At 40.5% G+C, this 23,747-nt stretch overlaps 1 protein-coding gene across 1 annotated transcript in view; it reads right to left on the bottom strand.

Moving 5' to 3' along the window:
• LOC121166480 (tryptophan--tRNA ligase, mitochondrial-like) overlaps nt 1-23,747 on the bottom strand; it is a 75,291-nt gene that overhangs the window by 26,610 nt on the left and 24,934 nt on the right. The window contains exon 2 of the mRNA XM_040995609.1: nt 1,361-1,618. Within this exon, the coding sequence (XP_040851543.1) occupies nt 1,361-1,618 (258 nt within the window). The remainder of the gene's footprint in view (nt 1-1,360; nt 1,619-23,747) is intronic.

Below are 23,747 nucleotides of genomic sequence, written 5' to 3'. Positions count from 1 at the left end.
TACTCTCTGTCTCTACTTCTCTGTAAATGCGCCATTCCAATATAAGTAAATGAGTAAATCTTAAAAAAAAAAATAGAACCCTTCTGAAGTATGATGACCAACAAGTGAGAGATCTGGGACCAACTAGGGTGACAGAGTTAATATCCACTAGCTAAGGACTTAACAAATATGGGACAAGGACCTGTGGATAAGGATGCTGTATAATAAATGCTTCCAAGTATTTGAAAAGTGACCATGTAGAAAACAAGGTTGATTCATTACGTGTGTTTAGATAGAAGAAAGTTAACTGAATGGACAGAAATTATAGGGAGGCAGATGTTTGCTCAATAAATTAAGTGCTCTATTACAACTGGATCTGTCCAACATTGAAAAGTCATGTGTAAATTAAGGTTTCTTGACTCTTTTAAAAAGGTATTTGAGTACACTGCCTTCATGGGCCTTTTAATGATAAACTTCTAGGATCTTATTACATTATCTCCATATTATAAACAAGGCAGCATTTATTGTTTTGGAGAGCCATACTCATTGTTTATTACATATTTTTAAACTGGTTGCCATGTATGAATCATCACATTAACTAACCTCTGTGAATAATAAAACTTTAATAACAATGACAGACAGAGGCTTATGAACAAAGAAGGAAATGGATATGCATACATGTTAACATGCACCATTACCAGCATGACATACCACTGGGGCTGATGCAAGGTTAAACAGACATGCCATTAGAGTTTGAACTTTCACCTTCTGTGTTAGGATATCTTGTCGCCAGTCTATCAGCTTGTACAAGAATGAACTGATTCATCCATAGTGGAGAAATGAGTGAAATATTTTGGCTTTGCTCTTCAGCCTTTCTTGGCTTAGGCAGAAAACACTGGGACTCTATTTTCCAATTTCCCAATTTGCTTTATCCAAGTTTCTCAAGAGCAATTACACAAAGAATGAACAATAGGAATTGTCCGATAGACTTAAAAGGCAATACCAATAAAGCAACATTGGAGTTACTTAAAACCTTGGGTCACTAAATTTTCTTCTTGATCACAAGATTAGTCAACTGTACAAAGTGTCGATCTGCCACGCAGCGAGGGAAAATAATTTAGCAGTAGCACTTATAAGACACAACGTTTTTGGAATATGGATGGGTAGAAATTTACCCAGCAGAGTGCAGGAAATGGTACTAACGTGTTAAATAAAAGTAAAGGTGAAATAGGAAATGTGAATAATCGTATTTGATGAAGATAGCCTTCTTCGGGGGGGGGGAGGGAGAATAATTAAAAACAAAAGCAATACGAACCATTCACTTATTTCCTCACCTAATCTGAAAATAAATTTTTACTCAGGTCTAATTGGAGAAACTGACCTGAGATTGCTGGAAAAGGATGCTTTTCTCTGGGTTTATGCCGCAGGCAAGAAGAGCAGCCGTCATATCCAGGATGCTCTGGTGGAGGATGGCGGGGTCTTGAGGAACTGTGATGGAGTGGAGATCAACGATGCTGTACAGCACAGAGCCATACTCATCCTGCAGTCTCACCCAGTTCTCAATAGCTCCCAGGTAATTGCCCAGGTGGGGGATTCCAGTGGGCTGTATGCCAGAAAACACTCGCTTCATGCAGTCTTTCTGGAACAAAGAGAAACAAGCTTATTATCTACCTTACCATAGCTATGATAGCTGGTCCTATTGCAAACTGCAGTCCAACAGAGTATCATCATTATGCATTTATTCTGGACCTCCTCTGTGCAAATCACTAAGCTGGGGTTATTAGGGGTAGAAAATAAAATATTTTGGGGGAGGGAGAGGGAGCATTCAAAAACATGAATGTATAAAAAACAGGTTTGCATCTCATAAAATGCAATCTGACTGGGGATACACAGTATCAACATGGCCATGGTCATATTAGAAAAATAAATAGTGGGATACAAGCAGAAGTTCCCAAAAGGAAATGCAACTGTGGTTCCAGTAGTCAGTAAGAATGGCTTCAGATCCAGAATCAAATTTCTCTGGAGATAAAAGAGGCAGTTAAGGATTATTTTGCAATTAAGGAAGTGAAGGCCATGGGATTAGGGCCAAAGACTACTGCTATTACTTTTTTTTCTTTTTGGTTGCTGATATTATAATTTAGTGTACAAAACCTTGGATTAGAAACCAGTGGACAGCCACTGTACTCCCAAGGCGCTTCTTGATAGTTATTTGACATTCTTGTTTCTCTTTCCTTTTGCTTGACAAAACTTAGTTTTTCATTTCTCCAAAAAAATTTTAATCATAATTTTACATTATGAAACATTTCTTTCATTTTCTTTATCTGTAACTTCCAATTTTGATGTTTTAACATGAAAGTTAGAAGAAAAAATGTAATACATGGCAAAAAAAAAATCTGTTTCTCTCCTGAATGAATTTATGTTCTATAGTGAGAATAATCAAGAGTATGCATTTATCAGTAAATGTGTTGTAAGTAACTCTGAAATAAATAAAATGCATCATTATTATTTTTAAACATAATCAGCATGAAAGATGAATAATTGTATCTGTAATTTATAGGCCAACTACTATGTGGCAGGCAATTGTGGTCAGTGCTCTACTGAAATTCATACATCTAACCCCAACAGCTCTTTTAATAAAGAGAGATTCTTAGAGTCACCAAATATTTAACTTTTATCTACAGATTATGTAGTAGAAGAAAGCATTCAACAGCCTGAGGTCATAAAAATATCTGTATGTATTTACCTACAAAGTGTAAGTAAGTGTTTTTTACATTTTTATTTTACATTCAGATATCTAATCTATTTGGAGATTTTTTTGTGTACGGTGTCAGGAAGGCATTTGATTTTTTTTCTTCTTGTATGGATGTCTCATTAATCCAGCATTATTTATTTAGAAGACTCCCTTTTTCCCACTACTCTCGAGTGTAATGTATCATAAATCAATCATAAATGTCATAAATAAGTCTATCATATAGATTGCTTTGGGTAAAAACAACATCTTGATTCTAATGAGTCCTCCAGTCCAGGAAGTAATAGATCTTACTAACCCTGGTACTAGTTCCTGAGAGTCAATCTACTCGAGACATGGGACTGTCATGCCCATAAAAAATTTTCCAATTCCCAATTATTAAAAATTTCCCATTTCCCAATAATTAAAAATCCTACAAATACAGTCTATTTTCCTTCCTATTACTACGATGGTAGCCTTCAAGCAGAATGCTTCATCATCACTCCAGGGTCCAAGTATTTGGGGGAAGAGTTCAGAGACTTGTGGTTCTAATGGTATGAAAAATATCTTTTATGTAAGTCAGAAGAAATACATAATATTCACACATACACAGCCTTAAAATGACTAACCTGGCAAATTGCAGTTTGAAACAGTATTTATTTTTAAAATAGTTCCTAGTTGAGAATTCAGACAGAGGGGAAGGGAGGGAGTGGGGAAGAGAGAAAGAGAAGCTGAGTAAGTACAAATGAGTGAGCCTTCTCCAGTATCAAGGGACCTTCGGCAGCTCTGGGTTCCTGATATGGGAATAAGCAATGGAGTTTTCAGTGTAGTAAAAAAAATGATTAATGGCCTTTAGGGTTGATTGATGAAGAGAGAAAGCAAAGCAGGAAAACAAACTCTGCACTTAATAAATGGAAAAGGGAAAAAAAATATCATCTAGAAATACTTGACCTAGGAAGAAGGGAGATGGTTTACGGTAATATAAAGGGTTATGAAGACCAGGAATATTAAGCTGAAAAAAACAAAATGCATATTTCCATATAAATTCCTCCATGGGCAAACTAAGAAATTATTCCCCAGGAGAAATGGAGGAAACAAATTCTTGGGAAAACTAGAAGAGAAAAGCATTAGACGAGAGACTGTGGGAAAAAGGAGCTGTGAGCAGTGGGAATGGGCTAGACATGATCTAATGCATCTTTTGCATTCTCTGGTCTCTGGGACCCTGGTCACCAGTGCAAAGAGAAGGATACCATCAAGAAATAAGAGCAACAAGAAATGTTTTGTTCGATTTTCAAGGAGCTATTGAAAAAAAAATACTGCCTCTAAATGGGAATTGGATTCCTGGTTTTAAAAAATATACAGAGAGTGTCCTGCTCTTCTGCGGGGAGTTTATGTTCCTGTCTGTTCCCCCTGCAGGAGTCAGCAGGCAGCCTCCCAGCATGGCAGGGGACATACTCCTGGCACCATGAAATCACTGGGTTGGAATGCAGAGTTGGGGTGGCAGGAGGTTGGGGGTTCTGTGTTCAAAAGCCCCAGGGTAGGAGAAGAATGAAAATGAAGGGAGCCCAGGCTTCCCAGTGGAGAGGAGACAAACCACAAAGAAAACAGCTTCAAGACTAACCCACAGGCATCGCCTAGCAGGGGAAGCCTAGCGCGTCAGCTCATGGTTCGAGGACAGCAACGGAGCTATTACATACAGGACTTCACTGTTATTCCAGGAATATCCCATCACCCCAGCAAATGCCCTTTCCATTCCCACTGGCTCATTTTCACAGCAGAACCAGCACTGCCACTGGGCAGTTTCAGGTCTGCGATTTCATACACATAAGAAAATAAAGTGGGCTTCTAATCAAAGGTGAACCATACTTGTCAAATTGACCGAACTGAAACTCCTCCTGTTATAAGGTACTGAGTATAACTCAAATCTATAATTTTCTCAATTTTTGTAACTACATTCCAAGAAAATTGAAACATTCCACTCTTAATTATTGCAAAAGACAATTTGTGCATGTGTGATTAACCGAAGCAAGCTTCTTTCTTTAAATTGACCTTAAAGTCAAATGTTTTTCAAAGACTACATCAAAAGAGAGTAATTTACCAGCTTTGAAACACTGTCAATCTCACTATGGAAGTGGGAACCAATTATTTCAAGACCCTCCTCACACAGTCCTGCTTGTGTCCAACTGCCACACCAACTGTTTACCACCTTTGTTTTTAATTACAGCCAGAGGTAAACTCAGAACTTGGCTGAACAACCTTTATGTATTGCAAGAAAGGCATCCCAATCACAGATTATAATTTTTTAAAGTAGTCAAACCACAGCACCAACTGTTCAGGATGAACATTACTTTCTCTATTTACTCTTCCAGCTGTGTATAAAATTAGGATATCACCAGACTTCTCATGCCAGCGCTGTTGGGCTGTGTCGTTCAAGCCTACCATTTGCACTGTTCTTCCTGCTGACTGAACCCTAGCCTCCTGAAGCATCTCTTCACCATTTTTATGAATGTATCTCTGTAATAAAGGGTTTAAGAGCTAAGACAGAAGAGACTGGGCACAAAAAAAAAACCAGCACCGTGACCGTGCCGGAAGGAGCCTCCTTCAGGGCTTGGCCTCCGCTTGCTTTGTTGTGCCGCTGTCAGCGTTTTGCTTCAGGAAGCACAGACAGCCCTGGTTGGTTGAGAAACGCTCACTCAGCACCAAGAAGAATGGGTTCATTGCTGCCTAGAAATGAAACCAGATGCTCAGACATGGGAATCCATATAGTAAATATTAATTCAACATAAGAGAAAGCAGGTCTTCTATCACCCCCAAACGAGAAACAATATGCAGGTCAATAGAAATTGAGAAAAAGAATGTTTTTAAAAAAATGAGAAAAGGAGTGACTAATCTACTACATTGTAAGTTCTTCAAGGATATAGATCACGAGCACTTAATATATATTTTTGGTCCAGTGAAAGAGTTTAAAGGGAGTAGACGCAACTTCAATTTCTTTGTTTCTACAGATTACCTAAGTTATTGCCAAACTTCAAGTCATTTCTATTTCCCTTCCACGTTCTGCACTTTCCTTCCATCATGTTCTGGAATGCCAGTGCAGATGTGCCTTCCTTCTTGTGCTGAGATTTAGCTATCAGAAACACACCCTGTGCCTCTCATCTGCCTCATCTCATGCAGTGGCGGCAGAATCACTGTCCTCCTGTACCAGGGAAGGACACTGCAGGGTTCAATCCCTTTCCTCTGCAAAGCGGGAAGTGTGTCAGAGATGCTCAGCAGAAGACCAAGGGCACACAGTTAGCGGCCCAGTGGGCACCAGAAACCAGAATTTGCCTGCACACAGGGGATCCCATATAGGTGACGGTTTGAGGCTTGGCTGCTCTACTTCTCATCCAATTATATGCTTGTGGCCTGGAAAGCAGCAGAGGATGGCCCAAAACTTTGGGACCTTGCACCCATGTGGGAGACCAGGAAGAGGCTCCTGGCTCCTGGCTTCAGATTGGCTCAGCTCTGGCTGCTGCATTTACTTGGAGAGTGAACAAGTGGATGCACAATCTTTAAATCTGTATCTCCTTCCCTCTGTAATCTGCCTTTCCAATAAAAATAAATAAAAAATCAACAGGTATCATATTCTTACCACAAACGTCCAGATTATTACTGCATCGTTTATTTTATATTAAATGGAGCATTAATATAGGCAAGAACTCCAGAACTACTGAAATGTTTTTAAACAATGCTAAGAAAAGCTTTAATAATGACTAGTTTTCCACAATGAGAAAATTCAAACATTGATCTTAACATGTGCATCCTAAGACACTATGATTTTATCATGACCTATTGTGGCCCCAACTGAAAGTTTATCCTACAACCATCATTACTGTTCCCATATCCACAGCAAGACCTGTCTGACATTCTTAGCTGCTTATCTGAGAACTTTCACCCTTCTACCAGCAACTCTGAGAGACTTGGCTACCCACACCAAAGCCCTTTTATAAAACAACATATGTCAGATTACATTGGTTTTAGAACTTCTTCTCATTTTCCTCTGGAAAATGCAATATTTTTTATATGATATATAGAATAAAATTCTTAAACAAACGAGAACCCGGGATCAAGTGTAAATTGCATATACACTGACTTAGCACAGCTCACCTCACTTCTTCCTCCAGGAGAGGCTCAAACTTGGTATGGCAGCTCATGCCCAGTACTTGTATAGCTTACTCTCGCCCTCTGTGTTCACCATTCCCTAATCCTAGAAGACCTGGCACCCCTTTTCCACCTGGGGAACTCCCTTTAGTCTTAACCTCTCACCAGTCTCTCCCTGATTCTTCAGTACACTCTTTTGCATCAGTCTCTCTTCCAGGCAGAATAGCTCCTTCCATCACCAGTTTTTCATTACTACATATATCATACGAGTGCATGGGGAATATTTTCTTATTTGCTGAGCAAATATTTTCCCATCTAGAATATGAGCTCCTCTAGGGCAGGGAAAGCCCTACAACCCTAGCCAATAGCATGGTCCAGGGACACTGTGGCTACTAAATACCTGTTAACTGGATGTGTGGCAAATCTTTCCCACAGTTTGGCTCCAAACAAGAAGGACACTGTAACTATGAACAAAATGAACCCAATATTTCAATGACAGTTGCTAAACAAGTTATGTTTTAAGAGTTTGTTTAAAAATTGGATTTCTCAAACTCAGGAATCCAATTTTTCAATAGTGGTTAAAATCCTGGGGGACAACCCATCAAAGCCCGTTAGAGCCCTTACGATTCCTGAGGAATGGTTTTAACAGTGTGACGTCAGCTGCACCTAACAGCATTCATAAACTTGTTAAGCTGAGAAACTGAAATGCAAGTTCCATCTTAGTGCTCCAGGAGCCTTCCCTGTAGCTCTGATTATGAAGTAGAAAGAATAATCTGCATAAAGAGGATGTTTTATTTGCATAGAAACTGATTATTTTTTAAAAAGACTTATTTACTTATTTGGAAGTCAGAGCAACAGAGAGAGAAGAAACAGACATCTTCCATTTGCTGGTTAACACCCCAGATGGCCACACTGGGCAGGACTGGGTGAGGCCAGGAGCTTCATGCAGGTCTTCCATGTAGGTAGAAGGGATCCAAACACTTGGGCTATCTTCTGCTGCTTTTCCCACAGCACCTGAGTGGGGAGCAGTCTTGACACAAACCAGCACCCATATGGCATACCAGTATCGCAAGAGGCAGCTTTACCCATATGCCACAACATTGGCCCCATATAAATTGCTTTTTTTTTTTAATTAGACTGGTCGATGACTTGGCAGTGGGCAATATGCTGAAGCTTCCTCCAGCATCTGTTCCCTTTGCTAACAGTGGTGTTCTGCATATAGACCACTTAAGGCAGTGGCTGTGTCCACCACTAGTCTAATAGAAAACAGTGGAAGATGAGAGCAAGGGATTAGAGTTTCTAAGAGCGTGTTTCCTGTTCAACCTATGTCACCAGAATATGAGAACTAGTTACAACTGCAAATTCTTGGGTCCCAATCAATACCCTCTAAATCAGGAATCTCAAGGGCCATGCGATCCAAAAGAAGTTTGAGAAATTACGAATCTATGCTGCAACAATCCTTCCAGATAATTCCGTTGCATTCTAAAATACGAGAGGAGCTTTCAGGTGCTAACACATACTATTTAAATTTACTTTAACTGGAGTTGGCACTTTGACATAGCAGGTAAAGCCACTACCTGTAATGCTGGCATCCAACTTGGCCACTAGTTCCTGTCCTAGCTATTCCGTTTTCCGATTCAGCTCCCTGTCATGTACCTTGGAAAAGCAGCAGAAGATGACCCAAGTGTTTGGATTCCTGTGACCCACATGGGAGACCTGAATGAGTTTTCTTGCTTTGGAAATGAGTTCCTTGGCCACTGTGGACATCTGGGAAGTGAAGCAGCAAATAGACACACACACACTCTTCCTCTCCCTCTCATCTGGGAGTCTTAAGAAGTAGATGTCTGGGTACCAACCCCAGAGATGCATATTTCACCAGTCTGGGATTTGGGCGCTGGGATTACTTTTAAAACTCCCCAGATGATTCCAATATGAAATCAAGACTGAGAAACCACTCAAGTAACCCTAATACTATAGAATTATTCCCCCAAATTGCCAAACTGCTAGGAATCAAAAACATGAAGAGTAAGTTTATTGTTCATAATTTGCATTCCTAGGAAATAAAATCCACGATAAAGTTATCTATGAAGGTATTGTCAGAGGCTCCTTCAGCTCAGGCAATCTGTATATCATACTGCATATCACACTCTGAAGGTCAGATTATACTCAGTTTCCCAAGTCCTTATGCCTCAGGAATTTAGAAAGCATATGCAGCCTATATTTTATCAAGAACAATAAACCTATTAAGAGACTCTGAGCTCAGAATTATAATGGATGCAGTACAAAATTATCTCCGCCTAAAATCTTGTATACCCATTTTCCTGCCTGGAAAACTTCCTAATTTTTCCCAAACTCTCCCACCAGAGTTTGGATTTCACACTGAGGTAGCTATAAGTGGGCATCATGATCAGTACAGTCAGTTGAACAACAGCTGGGTTAACAACAGGAGGCTCTTGCTAAATGAAGCTGAAATGTCTTTACATACCAGGTATGGAATGATTCCCTGATGATCACGAATGTTCCAATCTCTGAGAAACAGCATAGATTTCTTATGAGGTACCAACATCACACACACACACACACACCACAATTTCTAAAGTTATTTTCCCAACAGAACGGTAGTTCACACAAAAGCGATCTCTGGACCCAGGGGCTAATGTCTTCACCTTGAACCAGGATGCCATTTGGGCACTGGTTCTAATCCCAGCAGCCCCACTTCCCATCTAGCTCCCTGCTTGTGGCCTGGGAAAGCAGTCAAGGATGGCCCAAAGCCTTGGGATCCTGTACCCATGTAGGAGACCCAGAAGAGGCTCCCAGGTTCTGATTTCGGATCAGATTGTAGTCACCTGGGGAGTAAATCATTGGATGGAAGATCTTCTTCTCCCTCCTCCTCTCTGTATATCTGTTTGCACTAAAAAATAAATAAATCTTAAAAAGCGGGGGGAATCTATGACTTCCCTAAGCAACATGACGTGATACAGTTCTATTTTGTCCAGACAAGCAGGGATACCTGTCTCGCCATACAACCTGCGGACTGGTACAGTCAGAGCTGTCCCAACCACATTCACATCAATTCAGACCATTTTATCAACTCAGATTGTTAACTGAATTTTAGAATAAATTAGTGAAATGGCAAACAGTAAAATATGGCTATGGTAACTAGTTCGGACACAGTTAAGAGGCAAGGTCTAGGGCCCAGCATGCTGGCCTAGCAGCTAAAGTCCTCACCTTGGACATACTGGGATCCCATATGGGCACCGGTTCTAATCCTAGGAGCCCCGCTTCCCATCCAGCTCCCTGCTTGTGGCCTGGGAAAGCATTCAAGAATGGCCCAAAGCCTTGGGACCCTGTACCCACGTGGGAGACCTGGAAGAAGTTCCAGGCTCCTGGCTTCGGATTGGTGCAGCACCAGCTGTGGTCATCAGTTGGGGAGTGAATAATAGGATGGAAGACCTTTCTCTCTGTATACCTGACTTTGCAAGAAAAATAAACAAATTTTTTTGTTACATTTTAATTTTAAACTTTTGAATTTTGTGGTATAATTTTGTATAGACTGGGATTTACCCCCAAGTTTCACCCCCCTACAGATATTGCCCATGTTGCTACAATAGTATAGTCTTTCAAAAGGAGTCATAATTCCATCATGTTGTTGTTTAAGCGTGCCCCAACACTGCTGGGGGCACAATGTCAGACAATCCAGCATCCCATTGTCTACACATTTCCAACAATTTCACTGGGATTCCATCTTTTGTTTGCAAGTAGGGATGCATGCTGCATTGTACTCCCACATCTGGATAAGGTAGTATATCTCTGTATATCTGACTTTGCAAGAGAAATAAATAAGTCTTTTTTTAAAAAAAGTAGCAAGGTCTAGTGCCAGATTGCCTGAATTCAAGTCCCTCTTCTCCGACTTAGGTGACCTTGCGCTTTTTCAAAGGGGGAATAACAATATTAACATCATGGAATGGTTAAGAGGATGGTGATGAAATTATTACTGTAAAGCACTCAGGCCCTGGCAAGCACTAAATACCTCAGAAGTTAACTATCAATTCAAGAGGTCAAAATCACATTTTATTTTGACTCAATTACACAATGTATTGAAAGCTGGCCTACAGAAATACTCACACAAGCATGTAGGGATATGTTCCCGCATGAATGTTTAATTATTAAAGGATTACAAACAACTCAGCCCTTTAGTGAAGAAAATACTAAATAAATCATAGTTTGCTGTGGACACCTTGAAAGACAGCACAGGGTGGCGGTGAAGAGCCTGAGCCAGGAGCCAGAGCACGGGGGTCCAACACTGGCTGTGTTGTGCACTCTCCGTACTTGTTTGCACAAATCACAGAACCTCCTCAGTAAATCAGGAAGAATGACAGTACCCCTCAAAAGACTGTGAACAGTGCTTTACCTGTGGTAGTCTTACGTAAACACGTGTCACGTGGATAAATGCTGACAAGGAAGGATGGCAGGATGCACACACAGGCCTGCCTTTTCCGCATAGGGCTTGATTAAATCAACTGACCCGTAACAGTTTCACACTAGTAGGATTGCCAATTATTTGCATTTTCATTTTGCATAATAGGAAATAAAAGCTGTAAAGAAAGTGATCTTTAAGCTCACACAGGAAGTTGTTTGTAAAACAACTAGCCACAATGTCAACAATATGATACCATTTTTAAAATTTTAAAAGTCATGGCGTAACTTTTAGGGATTAAACCTCTAGCACTCTAGGTTCAAACTCCCTCTGTACCTATTAGGAACTTTTACAAATTATTTCCCCTCCCTGAATCACAGTTTTATTACTGAACAGTAAGGCTTATGATGATAATATTTAACATCTGTTGCGTGTTTACTGTGTGGGAAGCACTACAGAAGAGCTATGGAGCTGCTACCTCATTGAATCCTTGTAAAAATTCCTCAGGATGCAGGACTATCACCTCTGTTTTACACAGGAAGAAAATGAGGCACGGAGGACTTAGTGAAGTGCGGTGCACAGCTGGTATAGTTGAGGCACAACTGGAGACCAGGTAGATTAACTTCAGTCTTTGGAAGAAGACTATGAAAACACAGCAAGGCACTCAATGAGGTATTTGCTTTGTATCGCCCTGGTCCATTCAGTGATGATACCCCCTAGAAAATATGATCTAACATCTCCTTTAATTTTTATGTTATCATAAACCTCTCAGGGACACGTAACTCTCTCCCCTACAATGCTTACACTGAAGGTAACTGCTGATGGACTTGTTTGGACTGAGAAGTGGTGGCCCGTACCAGGGCAGGTGACAAGGACAGTAGTTCTTATTCATCTGGGCAGCAGCTTCAGCACTAATTCTAAACACAGGTGGTGGGAGAGACAGCCAACAGGAAGGGGAAGGAATCGTTGCTGACATGTGCAACAGGGAAGATTGATGGTTTCCCTCTCTCCGTCTCCCCAATGCATCGGCTTGGGGGCAGAGACATAGGCGCTGCTGTGCTGGGGACAGTAAAATACACAGCACAGTGTCTGCCTTGCTATAGCGCTGATTAATGAGACCAAAATGACACAGACAACAGGCAGTGCTTCAGAGGGAAAATTCACAGGCATTTCTTTCTTCAGTGATTTCACAAAAAATCGGTTCCCATAAACTATCAGATTTGAACTGAAATAACATGCAGTTAATGCAATGCAACGGTGCAGCCTGTGGAATGCCTGGTGCAAATGTTCTGGTAGGGCAAAGACTACAACGAGGTAAAGTCACCACCAGCTGGGTGCAAACACATCATGAATTCCTTCTCTCGACTGGCCAATAAGTTTCTGCATTTTCAACTCCGGCTAATGACACAACCATCCAGCCAGCCTGCTAAAGAATTATCCCTGATTTCTTCTTTCCCCTCACCAGAGTCTACAGGTTCAAATCTCAGCTGCTCCGATGTTTTGGCAAATAAGTAGGGCTTCCATCTTCCATCTAAAATAAAAATCTTATCAGACCGAACCAGTAGTATTATGACAAAAGTTATTTAGCTCTTAACAAGTTCTTAGAAAGGTGTCTCACATGTAGAAAGTACACAGCAATTATGATCTATCATCATCTAACTGATAACTAAATCCTCAGGCATGTGACAATTCAGCTTCTCCATCTCCATCAGCATAATTTCAACCTCAGTCACCTCATCTCTGTAGCTTCAATAGCTTCCGTCAGACTTGGAATTTGCCATACTATCACCTGAACTCTTCTTCCAGTCAGGAAGTTCCACAGATTCTTCCTTTCCTAGAGGCTCAGTGCAACAAGTCCTTGCATAAGTCTTCAGAGTCACAGTTCACACACATGGAGGTGACAGAGACACGTCACAGGCAAGTAAGTACTGCCATGAATGCACCTTAATTAAGCAAATGAGAAATCTTGTGAGATATTTTAACTTAAGTTTAACATTTTATAGCAAGCTAATTTTCATTATGCATTCAATCACTAGCGTCAATACAATATTCAATGGAAACCATACATGTAATCTTTAGAGTCTATAGACAGAGTTTGGAAGGCAAAAAAAAAATTACATACCAGCTGACATTATTTTTTCTAGATCAGATGAGATTTACAGCTTTCTCATTGTATGACAACATCTGCCCACAGTTCATATCTTCCTGGAACTCTCAAACTATGACCTTACTTGGAAAGATGGCCTTTACGGAAGTAATCAGGTAAGATGAGTTCCCACGGAAGTACAATGGGTCCTAAATTTAACAACACAGAGGCATGGAAGGGAGAAGGCCAATTGAGAATGGAGGCAGAGATGAGATTGTGGCAGCTCCACGTTAAGCAATGCCAAGGACTGCGTGAGCCACCAGGGGCTAGGCAGAGGTGGCAAGGACTCCTCTCCTGAGCCTTCAGATGCTGTATGCACCACTGACATCCTGACTTCAGACTTGGTGATGGTTAGAAACAAATGCGCTTGGTTAATGCAGGCCACTAGTAAAGCAGATCTTCCAGGATCTGTCACGTAACACCTGTTCCTACTGAACAGTCATTGGTCAGCACACTAAGCTACTCCTTTTTTTTAAGCTTGATTTATTTTTATTGGAAAGTCAGATTTACAGAGAGGAGGAGAGACAAAGAGGAAGATTTTCCATCTGCTGATTCACTCCTCAAGTGGGCTCAAGGGCTAGAGCTGAGCCAATCCAGAGCCAGGAACCAGAAGCTTCTTCTGCGTCTCCCATACAGGTGCAGGGCCCCAAGGCTTTGGGCCGTCCTTGACTGCTTTCCCAGGCCACAAGCAGGGAGCTGGATGGAAAGCGGGGCTGCTGGAATTAGAACCGGTGCCCATATGAGATCCTGGGCGTGCAAGCTGAGGACTTTAGCCATTAGGCTGTGGTGCTGGGCCCCACTTAGCTGCTCTTGCAGAGCCACCCAAGCCCACATGAGCGTAAGGCAAAAAAGAATAAAAGCATTCTGTGTTGACTGTTGTGATTGGCCAAACCACAACTGCACAGCGAGTGTGCTGAGATGCAAGACACATCAGTGGCTAAGCCACATCAAACAAACACACAGCCGTGATCAACTAAGGGGACATAATCATAGATGAAGTTGCTGTTACTTTGTTCTGGGATTCAAAGTTCTAGTGTCCTACCTGCAGCAATTCCATATAATTACTGCACATGGTTGGCTTTGCTCCATTGATTTCTGTCATCTAAACGTAACTCTGGAATTTTGCCTAGCCTACAACCATGCAGAAAGATAAAAATTTAATCTTAGACAACGTTGTTTTCTTTAATGAAAAACACTGATTCCGTTTTTTTCTGGTGAAGCGGCATGACACACACTATGAGGTGCCATAAGCCTCTGTTCTCTGAAAGGACCTTTTCCCATTTTGAAACCTAAGCGATCTTATTTTTGCATAATTACCCAAGCCTAAGTGTCTTCCTTAGTTATTATTATTTGTTTTATTTATTTGAAGGGCAGAACAATACACACAGATACACATGCTGAAGTGAGGAATCTGGAACTTCATCCAGGCCTCCCACCGAGGGAGCAGGGGTCAAGCACTTGAGCCGGCATCTGTTTACCAGGGTGCACAGTGGCAGTACCTGATGGGAAGCACAGCAGCCGGGTCCTGACCAAGCCACTCGGATACGGGATGCAAGCATTCAAAGCAATAGCTTAACTGCTATCTTCCAATGTCTGCGCCCCAAATGGTTTTGAGACACTTTTTTTTCCCTTAGGAAATAAACAATGAATTATTTATTTTATTTTAAAAGGTGCATGCATCTCTACTTCCAGACAAAGATGGACTCCCAATGAAATTGTTTATTATATCTTGACAATAGGATGCTGGACTCTCTGCCACTGTCCATGCCCGCAGTGATGGACATATGACTGTGTATGGGGAACTGTACTATAGTAATGATACAGGGGGATTCAGTGAGTGGGGAGGGAACTGGGAAGCGATAAGGGCAATCCCACAAGCTATGAAACTGTATCGTAAAATGATAATAAAAAGAAGTAAATTTTTTTTTAAGAAAGGTGAATGTATGTATAATTTTTTCTTTGAAGTTCTTTAGAAACACTTTGTGGTATATAAACTTGAGGGTAACAAAGAGGAATTTTCAAATGTGCAAAGCAGTGTCAGCTGAACATTGATCCCTCATCCCTCTTTGGGGGTTTAAAAGAGTATTTTGAGACAGGAAGTTCCCAATGATAGTCCATAATGTTAGAGAACAGGTAGTGCAACATTCTTTTAGAATGCCACATAACTTCCTGTAAGTCATATCTTTGAGGTTCTTACACAAACATTTTTAAAAACTAGTAATTTAGATAGAGATAGAAGAGAATTTCATCAAATAAATGTCAAAATAGGTGTTATTTCAGTTTCGCTCCTTCAAATTCACCAATAAAGCATAGAATTTTGCACAACCGAGCATTTAACTCTTCCTCCATACCTTTATCACCACATTCAGGTTTTTACTGAATGTCAGTGGTATCACCCTGATTTACACTTTATGTCTGTATGTACATAAAGAAACTCTGTTACTTAGTCAATTGCTTCACTGAGCCTTACAAAATTTAAGAATATTTTCTTTCCTGATAATAATTTTTTTCATCCTGTTATTAAATTTTCCCATTATACGCTGTTAAATAAACTATAGAGGTATAGAGGGGCAAGTATTTCACCTTCCTCTTAAGATGCCCACATACCAAATTAAAGCCCATGGCTTTGTACTCACCCTTAGCTCCTGAGTCAACCCTCTGCTAACACAGACCTTGGGAAGCAGTGATGATGGCTCAGATAGTTGGACAGCTGTCACTCATGTGGGAGACCTGAATTGGTTCTCAGTTCCCGGTGTTAGTCTAACTGATCCCCAAATGCCATGCTGCCGGCATGTAGAGTGTGAACAAGGCATAGGAACCAATCTGTCTCGCCTCTCCAACACATAACTTTAACAGTTTCAAAACACACTGGAAGAATAATTTATCTCACGTGTAAAATAATGCAAAATCACAATTTATTCCTCTCAAATTAGTTCATTTGGAATATGTGCATTTGTGTAATCAGGTTGTGATTTTATAAATCCAGATAATTATTTTCTTCTATATTTTATTTCAATTTTCCAACAGTTCTAAAAAACTTTATGTATTAATGGAGTACTTATCATGTTCCTTTTGCAGTGAAAACTTTTGAAATATCTCTTTAAATGTTTTCAACTATGTTTTGATATTTTTAAATTATAATGAGTATATGATATGAGTTAAAACTGTGCTTTGAGTCAAAAATAATTATTCTTGGACAAGTGCTTTTCCACAAAATCAGCACTCAAACTCAAGTTTTAGTGGTTTTAAAAGTAACATGTTAAGAAACTTGAAGGACTCATCTGCTCACTGGAAATATTTTTGTCACATACAATTTTTCACTATAAATTTTAAAAGGTAACATAATTACAAAAAATACTGCTTTTATTTCTGATCATTTCAGACACTTTAAAAATGGGCTATTTTTCATCTAGTTAGATGACAAGCTACTGTGCACTACAATAAAATGCTTGGTACCATAAGTGGTACAACTGCTTCTCAATCAGTAAACTTGCATTTTTCTGGAAAATGTTTTCACACTATCATAAAACAACCAGTAACACTGAAAAAGTAATTGCAAATGCTCAAGTCTAAACCATTCAGTGGGAAGAGTGAGCAATTCATGTACCAAGTGGAACAAATGTTCTGTGCGCACAGGCAGAACCCTGCTGGGCGAAGATGCTGCTATGGAGATCCCATCAGCTGAGTTATACCAAAGCGATTGTCTGTGTTTACTTTCTATCCTGATGAGAGGTTATGTTTAAAAAATGGTGCAGCAGAGATAACCCAGTTCCCTGTCAGACAACTCATCTAACAGAGTATTCAGCATGTTTCTGACAATTTCAGCTTCTCTGCTCCCTTCTCCACCTCCCATAACCTGGATGTATTAGTAAGGCTAAACTTACTAAGTGCTGAGTTAGTAAGGCTCAGGTCCACTTTTTCAGCCTTTTTCTTTCAACCCTGAACTCTTGAAAACACCATATTTTTTGTAAACTCTAAGCATTTGCACATGCAGGCTCTGTGCCTGGCACACTTCTCCTCTCAGCAGATCTCAACTGATCTTAGATCCAGTTCAGATGTCATGTTTAGCATCTTCTTAGTCCGCCAAGGCAGCATGAGTTTCCTTGCTCTCATAAGCAGATACAGTGCGATTTTATCCCTGTAAGAGTGTGTTGCTATGCTGTAATTTATTGGTTGTATGTAACTGTTACCCTCATTGGCCAGTGAAATTCTAAAGAGTAAAAGCCATGTTTTTGACCCTAATGCCAAAGGAGTGGGAGTTCAACATATCTTTCTGAATGAAGTGGCAAGGAACACAGTATGAGGCTTACAGAACACAGGAGCTGAAGTTACACAGCACTCCGCAGTCACATGGGGAGTGAGGAAGAGAGGACAGTTAGCTGCCCACACAAACCATAGCTGTCTCTTTCAGTCAAAACAACTACGAGAACGCAGTTCCAAATTCTTAATACAGCATTAATTGTATCTATAACAAAATATTCTTAGAAGAACATATGTTTAAAAAGCTAGTTTTATATTGGCGTATTTAGTGCAGCAGTTGTCACTTGGGGCAGTCACAACACATGTCAGAGAGCCTGGGTTCAGATTCCAGCTCCACTCCCAGTTCCAGCTTCCTGTGAGTGCACACCCCAGGAGGCAGCTGATGGTTCCAGTACTTGGGTCCCTGCCACTCATATAGGAACTTGGGTTGAGTCCCTTGCTTTTGGCTTGGTCCAGGTCTAGCTGTTGTGGGAATCTGCAGAGGGAGTCAGTGAATAGAAGAATTCTCTCCCATCCTTCTTCTCTCCCCTCTTTCATGTTTCCATGTCTTTCAAATACATAAATTTTTTTTTTAATTTTTTAAATTTATCTTTATTGGACATGCAGTTCACATGGTTTAAAGTCAGAACAGTTAGTAAAAGTTTCGATCACCCTGTCACACATTCCCTAGCTAAGTCTTCCTGGAGACAACTGCTGTTAGGAATTTTTATGGATTGGCAAAAGACACAATCAGTATATATGTTCGTTTTAGTGTGAAAATCTTTTGAAACTCCTAAATAATTTTTCATAGCACATATTTTCATGAACTTTTAGGAGATCACATATATGTAAGCATTTCAAATAATTTTGTGAAGTTTTTGAAGTGTTCTCATGGAGTATGGGACTAGGCAACCTCAGGGTCTGGCACTTTGCGCATAGCTCTGTGGATTCTTGTTTGTATGCATTTGTGCTTGCTGTGGCTCAAAGTTTGTCAACAAGTCTGAAGCCTCCAGATTGTATTAAAATTTTTTCCAGAGATGTAATTCATACATAAAACTCACCCTTTGAAATATATATGTCAGTGGTTTTTGGGGGGATCCCCAGCGCCTATAAAACTGTACTACATAATATAATGTAAGCAACAATAAAAAAAAAAAAAAAAAAAGAAAAAGAGGGTGAATGCTAATGAATACAGATGATGAAAAGGTTTTGGAATTTTTAAAATGGTGATGGCTACAAATACATAAAATTTTTAAAATGTATTTATTTATTTGAAAGTTAGAGCTACAGCGAAAGAGACAGACACAGAGAGAGATATCTTCCATCTGTTGGTTCACTACCCAGATGGCTGCAACGACCAACATTGGGCCAGGCCCAAGCCATGAGCTACTTCCTGTCTCCCATGTGGGTGGTGAGTGTCCAAGCACTTGGACCATCTGTTGCTCTTCCCAAGCCACTAGCAGGGAGCTAGATTAGAAGTGGAGCAGTCTGGACTGAAACTGGAATCCAAATGAGATGCCAGTGTCTTGGTCAATGGCTTTATCTGCTATGCCACAATGCCGGCCCTCAAAAAAGCAAAAACATTTATAACTATTATGTCCATAAACCCATTAGGAAGCTATTGAAGCTTTCTTGTAATGCAAGAAAGCCTACCTTAGGCTTCAGAGTGGATTTCATGTGACAATTGCCTGATATTTTTAACAGCGTGCTGCTAAACAGGCATTCATAAGTTTAAACAGCACAGAGTGTACATTCAGTTCTGGCAGGTCATGTGTCTACCCTACAGTATCATTTCCTCTTTTGGCGAAAAGGCAAACACTGTGAGCACCTCACCAGGCGGTCAGGAGTGCTGCTCATCCAGCTAGGGCACAAACACAGCAGAACACCGCAGGACCAGGATGTTTTGACTTGAGAGGAGGGATGGTATTTATGGGAAAGTTGAGTGGAGATGTGTTTATTTATTTTTTTAAAATCTGAATCTTTAGAAAGAACAAATTAAGAACCTCAGAATCAATATCAGATGTTGTATTATGATTTTAACACGGCAAATAACATTGTAAAGCAAAATATTTTGAAATGCGGTTCCTTCTTTGGTCATCTGCTGCTATAGTTCAAGGGGTTAGGGCTTGTACTGTACAGTTCCTAACCAGCAAAGTAAGGTTAAGGTTTTCATCCCCAGTAGTAACAAACGGTAAACTCCTCACGTCAACTGGTTAAGCAGAGGAGAAACATATGCTTCAGTATTATAATCACTTCAACTTTGTTAGAAAATAGCCAATCTGGAATATTTGTTCGATGATTCAAAATCAAAACAAGATCCATGCCATTTTTGAAATGACTAATACATTTTTCCTTCCTAGTGAAAAAGGCATGGTTTAGTAGCTTTACACAGAACAGTTTCTACATAACATAGGTACTTAATACATAATTACAAGATGAATACATGAGAATTTTATCAATCATTTATTTTCTATCTCTTAGAAAAATACGAGACTAGTGTGTGTGGCTGTTGGTGGGGCTTCTTTTCCAAGCAGTGTTTGTACCTGCCACCTTTCCCTTCTGGATCTTTTACTCAAGCACAGGCATACACCAGGGAATCTGGAGTGTAGTGGGTCTGAGCTCAGATGAAGCTCCTCTGGCCTACTCAAGTTTGCCAAAGCTATACAATGAAATATCAGGCCCTGCCCAATTGATAGTAAAATCACATTTTACTTGTCATATGCCACTGCGCTCCAGACAAATGTCCTATCTCTTTGGAAATCCTTATAGAAGGAAACCTGTGGCTTGAAGAATTTTGTACAGTCCTGAATATTCAGACTTCATTATCTCTTTACTCTTCTTCAGTTTATTAGTTTTCTTAAAATGTCAAACAATACTTTTTGTAATAAGTCAAAAACACACCTAAAAGAACATCTACAAAAATTCTTTCCTTTTTTTATATTATACATAACTATCTATACCTTTATAAAAATAAAAAAAAATTTATGTATAAGGGCCCAGCCTTCCACGATGGCTCAGTGGCTGAATTCTCACCTTACATATGCTGGGATTCCATATGGACACTGCTTTGTGTCCTGGATGGTCTGCTTCCCATCCAGCTCCCTGCATGTGCCCTGGGAAAGCAGTAGAGGACAGCCCAAAGCCTTGGGACCCGGCACCTGCATAGGAGACCCAGAAGAACCTCCTGGCTTTGGATTGGCTCAGCTCTGGCTGGTGGCCACTGAAGAGTGAACCAGAGGATGTAAGATCCTTCTTTCTGTCTCTCCTTCTCTGTAAATCTACCTTTCTAATTAAAAACAAATCTTTAGAAAAATATTTACATATATAAGATAAGCTGCTTTTAAACAAATTGGGATTATATATTATTGTGCACTTCCATTTCTATTTTCCCACATGCCACAGACATCCTATCAGGTCCATATGCGAACATGTAACACATCCTTTTTTTATTATTATTACAAAGGCAGCAAAGTTACAGCAAAACAGAGAGAGAAAGGAGAAGAAGATCTTTCATAGGTTGGTTCATTCTCCAAATGGCCACAATGGCCAGGAGCTGCTTCCGGTCCCCTACATGGGTGTAGAGACTTAAGGCCTTGGGAAGTAGAGTAGCTGGTACATGAACCAGTGCCCCATGGAATCCAGGCAATGCAAGGCAAGGACTTTAGCCACTAGCCTACTGCGCCAGGCCCCATGATTTTAAATCACCTAATGCTCATATTATGATCCCCTACAATATGCTTTCTACCATTGCCTGCATTCCCACTGACAATCTTAGGACAAATAAATATTAAAACTCATTAAGTCAAATAGTAACACATTTCTAAATGGAAATACCTGTTGCCTTGGAGTGGGTGTCTGGCACAGCAGTTAAGACACCATTTGCTATGGTCCCATCTCCTTTTGCTGTGCCTGGGTTGAAGTCCCTGCTTCCTGCAATGCACACCCTAGAGGGCAGTAAGTGCTGGCTTAAGGACTTGGGTGCCTGCCACCTACCTGAGAGATTCAGCCTGTGTTCTCAACTCCAGCCTTTGGCCTGGCCTGGCATCACCAACTGCAGATATTTGGGAAGTAAACCAGTATATGGATTCCTTTCTCTCCTTTTAAAATATGTAAAATAAACCGATGATTTCAAAGATGAGCCAACCTGATCCCAAAATATTACATGAACAGGACACAGTCATTCATTCATTCATTCAACAAATATTTAATGTCTGTTCTGCGGCCCTTGCATTATGGAGCTTAAGTTCCAAAAAGATATTAAAAAATGAAGGAAACAATTCACAATAAATATGGAATGTGATTATAGCTATGAAGGAAAGGGGGGGTAACATCAAAGTAATGGCAAACTAACATCAAAGTAATGGCAAACTGTCTGCATAAGATGCACATGGAAAATACCTTGGAGTATGTGACATATGAACTTTCACTTAAAGAATATGAAAGAACAAACTGTAAGAAAAGTCAAGGTAAAAATATCCCAGAGGGGGGAAAAAAAACGAACAAAATAAGACTGGTATATAGTCACCAAGGGCGGAAAAATCACATAGAAATGAGTTTGGAAAAGCAGGCAGGGAGTAGATCTCATAAATTCTTCTAGATCTTGGCAAGGGGCTTTGACTGGGAATCTTAAGCAAGCAGTGACAACCAGTGAACATGGTCACTTAACCCAGTCTGGCTCTCCTCGCCCTAACCTGGCTTACATGCAGGCTCACAGGTCTTACAGGCCTGCCCAGTCTTATCTGCCCCCAGTCCCAGCTGTCACACTCACCAGTGGGAGCAGTCGCCCAGCGAGGGAGTCCTCACAGGCCTGTACCAAGCCTGCCTACCCACCCACTGGGTCTTAACATGTGCTAATGGACGCCGCAGCCCAATCTGGTATGTTTCGCCCCACCTCAACCTTCACTGGGGAGTGCTATAGCCTGGCCTGACCCGGCTTGTCCCTAATCCTAGCTCATGCTGGTGGGGTTAGCAGTGTTCTGAATAGAAAGTACCATACACGGGTCAATTCACTAGTGAATCTAGTAAATATTTAACGAAAAAATAGTACTAATTCTCTGTAATCTCTTTCAGTACATAGAAACAAAGGGAACGCTTTCTGACACTTTCTATGAGGTCAGTATTACCCGTTACCAAATACAAAGAGAGGAATGTATAGACAAGTATTAGTTATGCATATAGATGTAAAAATCATCAATAAAATATTATCAAATAAAATTCCCCCATGAATAAAAATGATTATACTCAAAGAGCATGTGAGATTTATACCAGATATGTAAATCCAGTTCAGCTTTCAAAAGCATTGCAATGTGTCACATCAACAGACTAAAAAAGATCAACTGCCTGGTGGGGGTGGGCAATGTTGTGGCACAGAGCGTTAAGTTGCTGCTTATGATTACCCAACATCCAATACTGAATGCCACTTGTTGTATTGGCTGCTGTGCTTCCAATTCAGCTTCCTGTGAGTATACCTGGAAAAGTAGTGAGTGCACCCCAGCCTGACCCATCTGAGAAACCAGGATGATATTCCTGGAAGGAAGGTAGACTGGAAGCAGAGGAGCCAAGACTTCAATCAATGACTCCCATAGGGGTTGTGAATATCCCATGCAAGGAAGAGGTACAGTCCTACCCTAAACTCTGTTTTCTTTGAATATTCAATCAGGCCTTACCCAAGCAACACCCTAATCTGAGGACAGTCTCAAACTGGATGGGGGCAATTCTCACTCTTTTTTTTTTGTACTCACATCCAAGTGTGTACTATCTTTTTACCTCTCAACAAATTCTGCTTTTCTGTGTCTACCAGTTGAATTCCTATAGGCAGAAAGATGAGAATGCAGGCTGTGTGGCGGGAGGGGTGTCTCTGAGCCCAGCTAGGGGCCCCAAGCTCTACAACATTCATTGCTTCAAATATCCTGCTCCTTTCTCTTTCTCTGGTAGTCCCATTACAGGTGTTTATCACACCTTTTTGTAGTTGTCCTGTAGCTCTTGGGATATTTTTTCTCTGCTTCTTCCTCATCCTCCTTCCTTATCTCTATATCCTCAACTTCACACACTCTTTCCTTCTCTATGTCCAGTCTCCTGATGAACCCATTCAAGGCATT

This window comes from Ochotona curzoniae, unplaced genomic scaffold (assembly GCF_017591425.1).
Source record: "Ochotona curzoniae isolate NIBS_2020 unplaced genomic scaffold, NIBS_Ocur_1.0 patch142, whole genome shotgun sequence".
In the NCBI taxonomy this organism is placed as follows: domain Eukaryota; kingdom Metazoa; phylum Chordata; class Mammalia; order Lagomorpha; family Ochotonidae; genus Ochotona; species Ochotona curzoniae.
The sequence above is the reverse complement of the archived record's forward strand: the minus strand, read 5'-3'. Positions and strand labels throughout refer to the sequence as shown.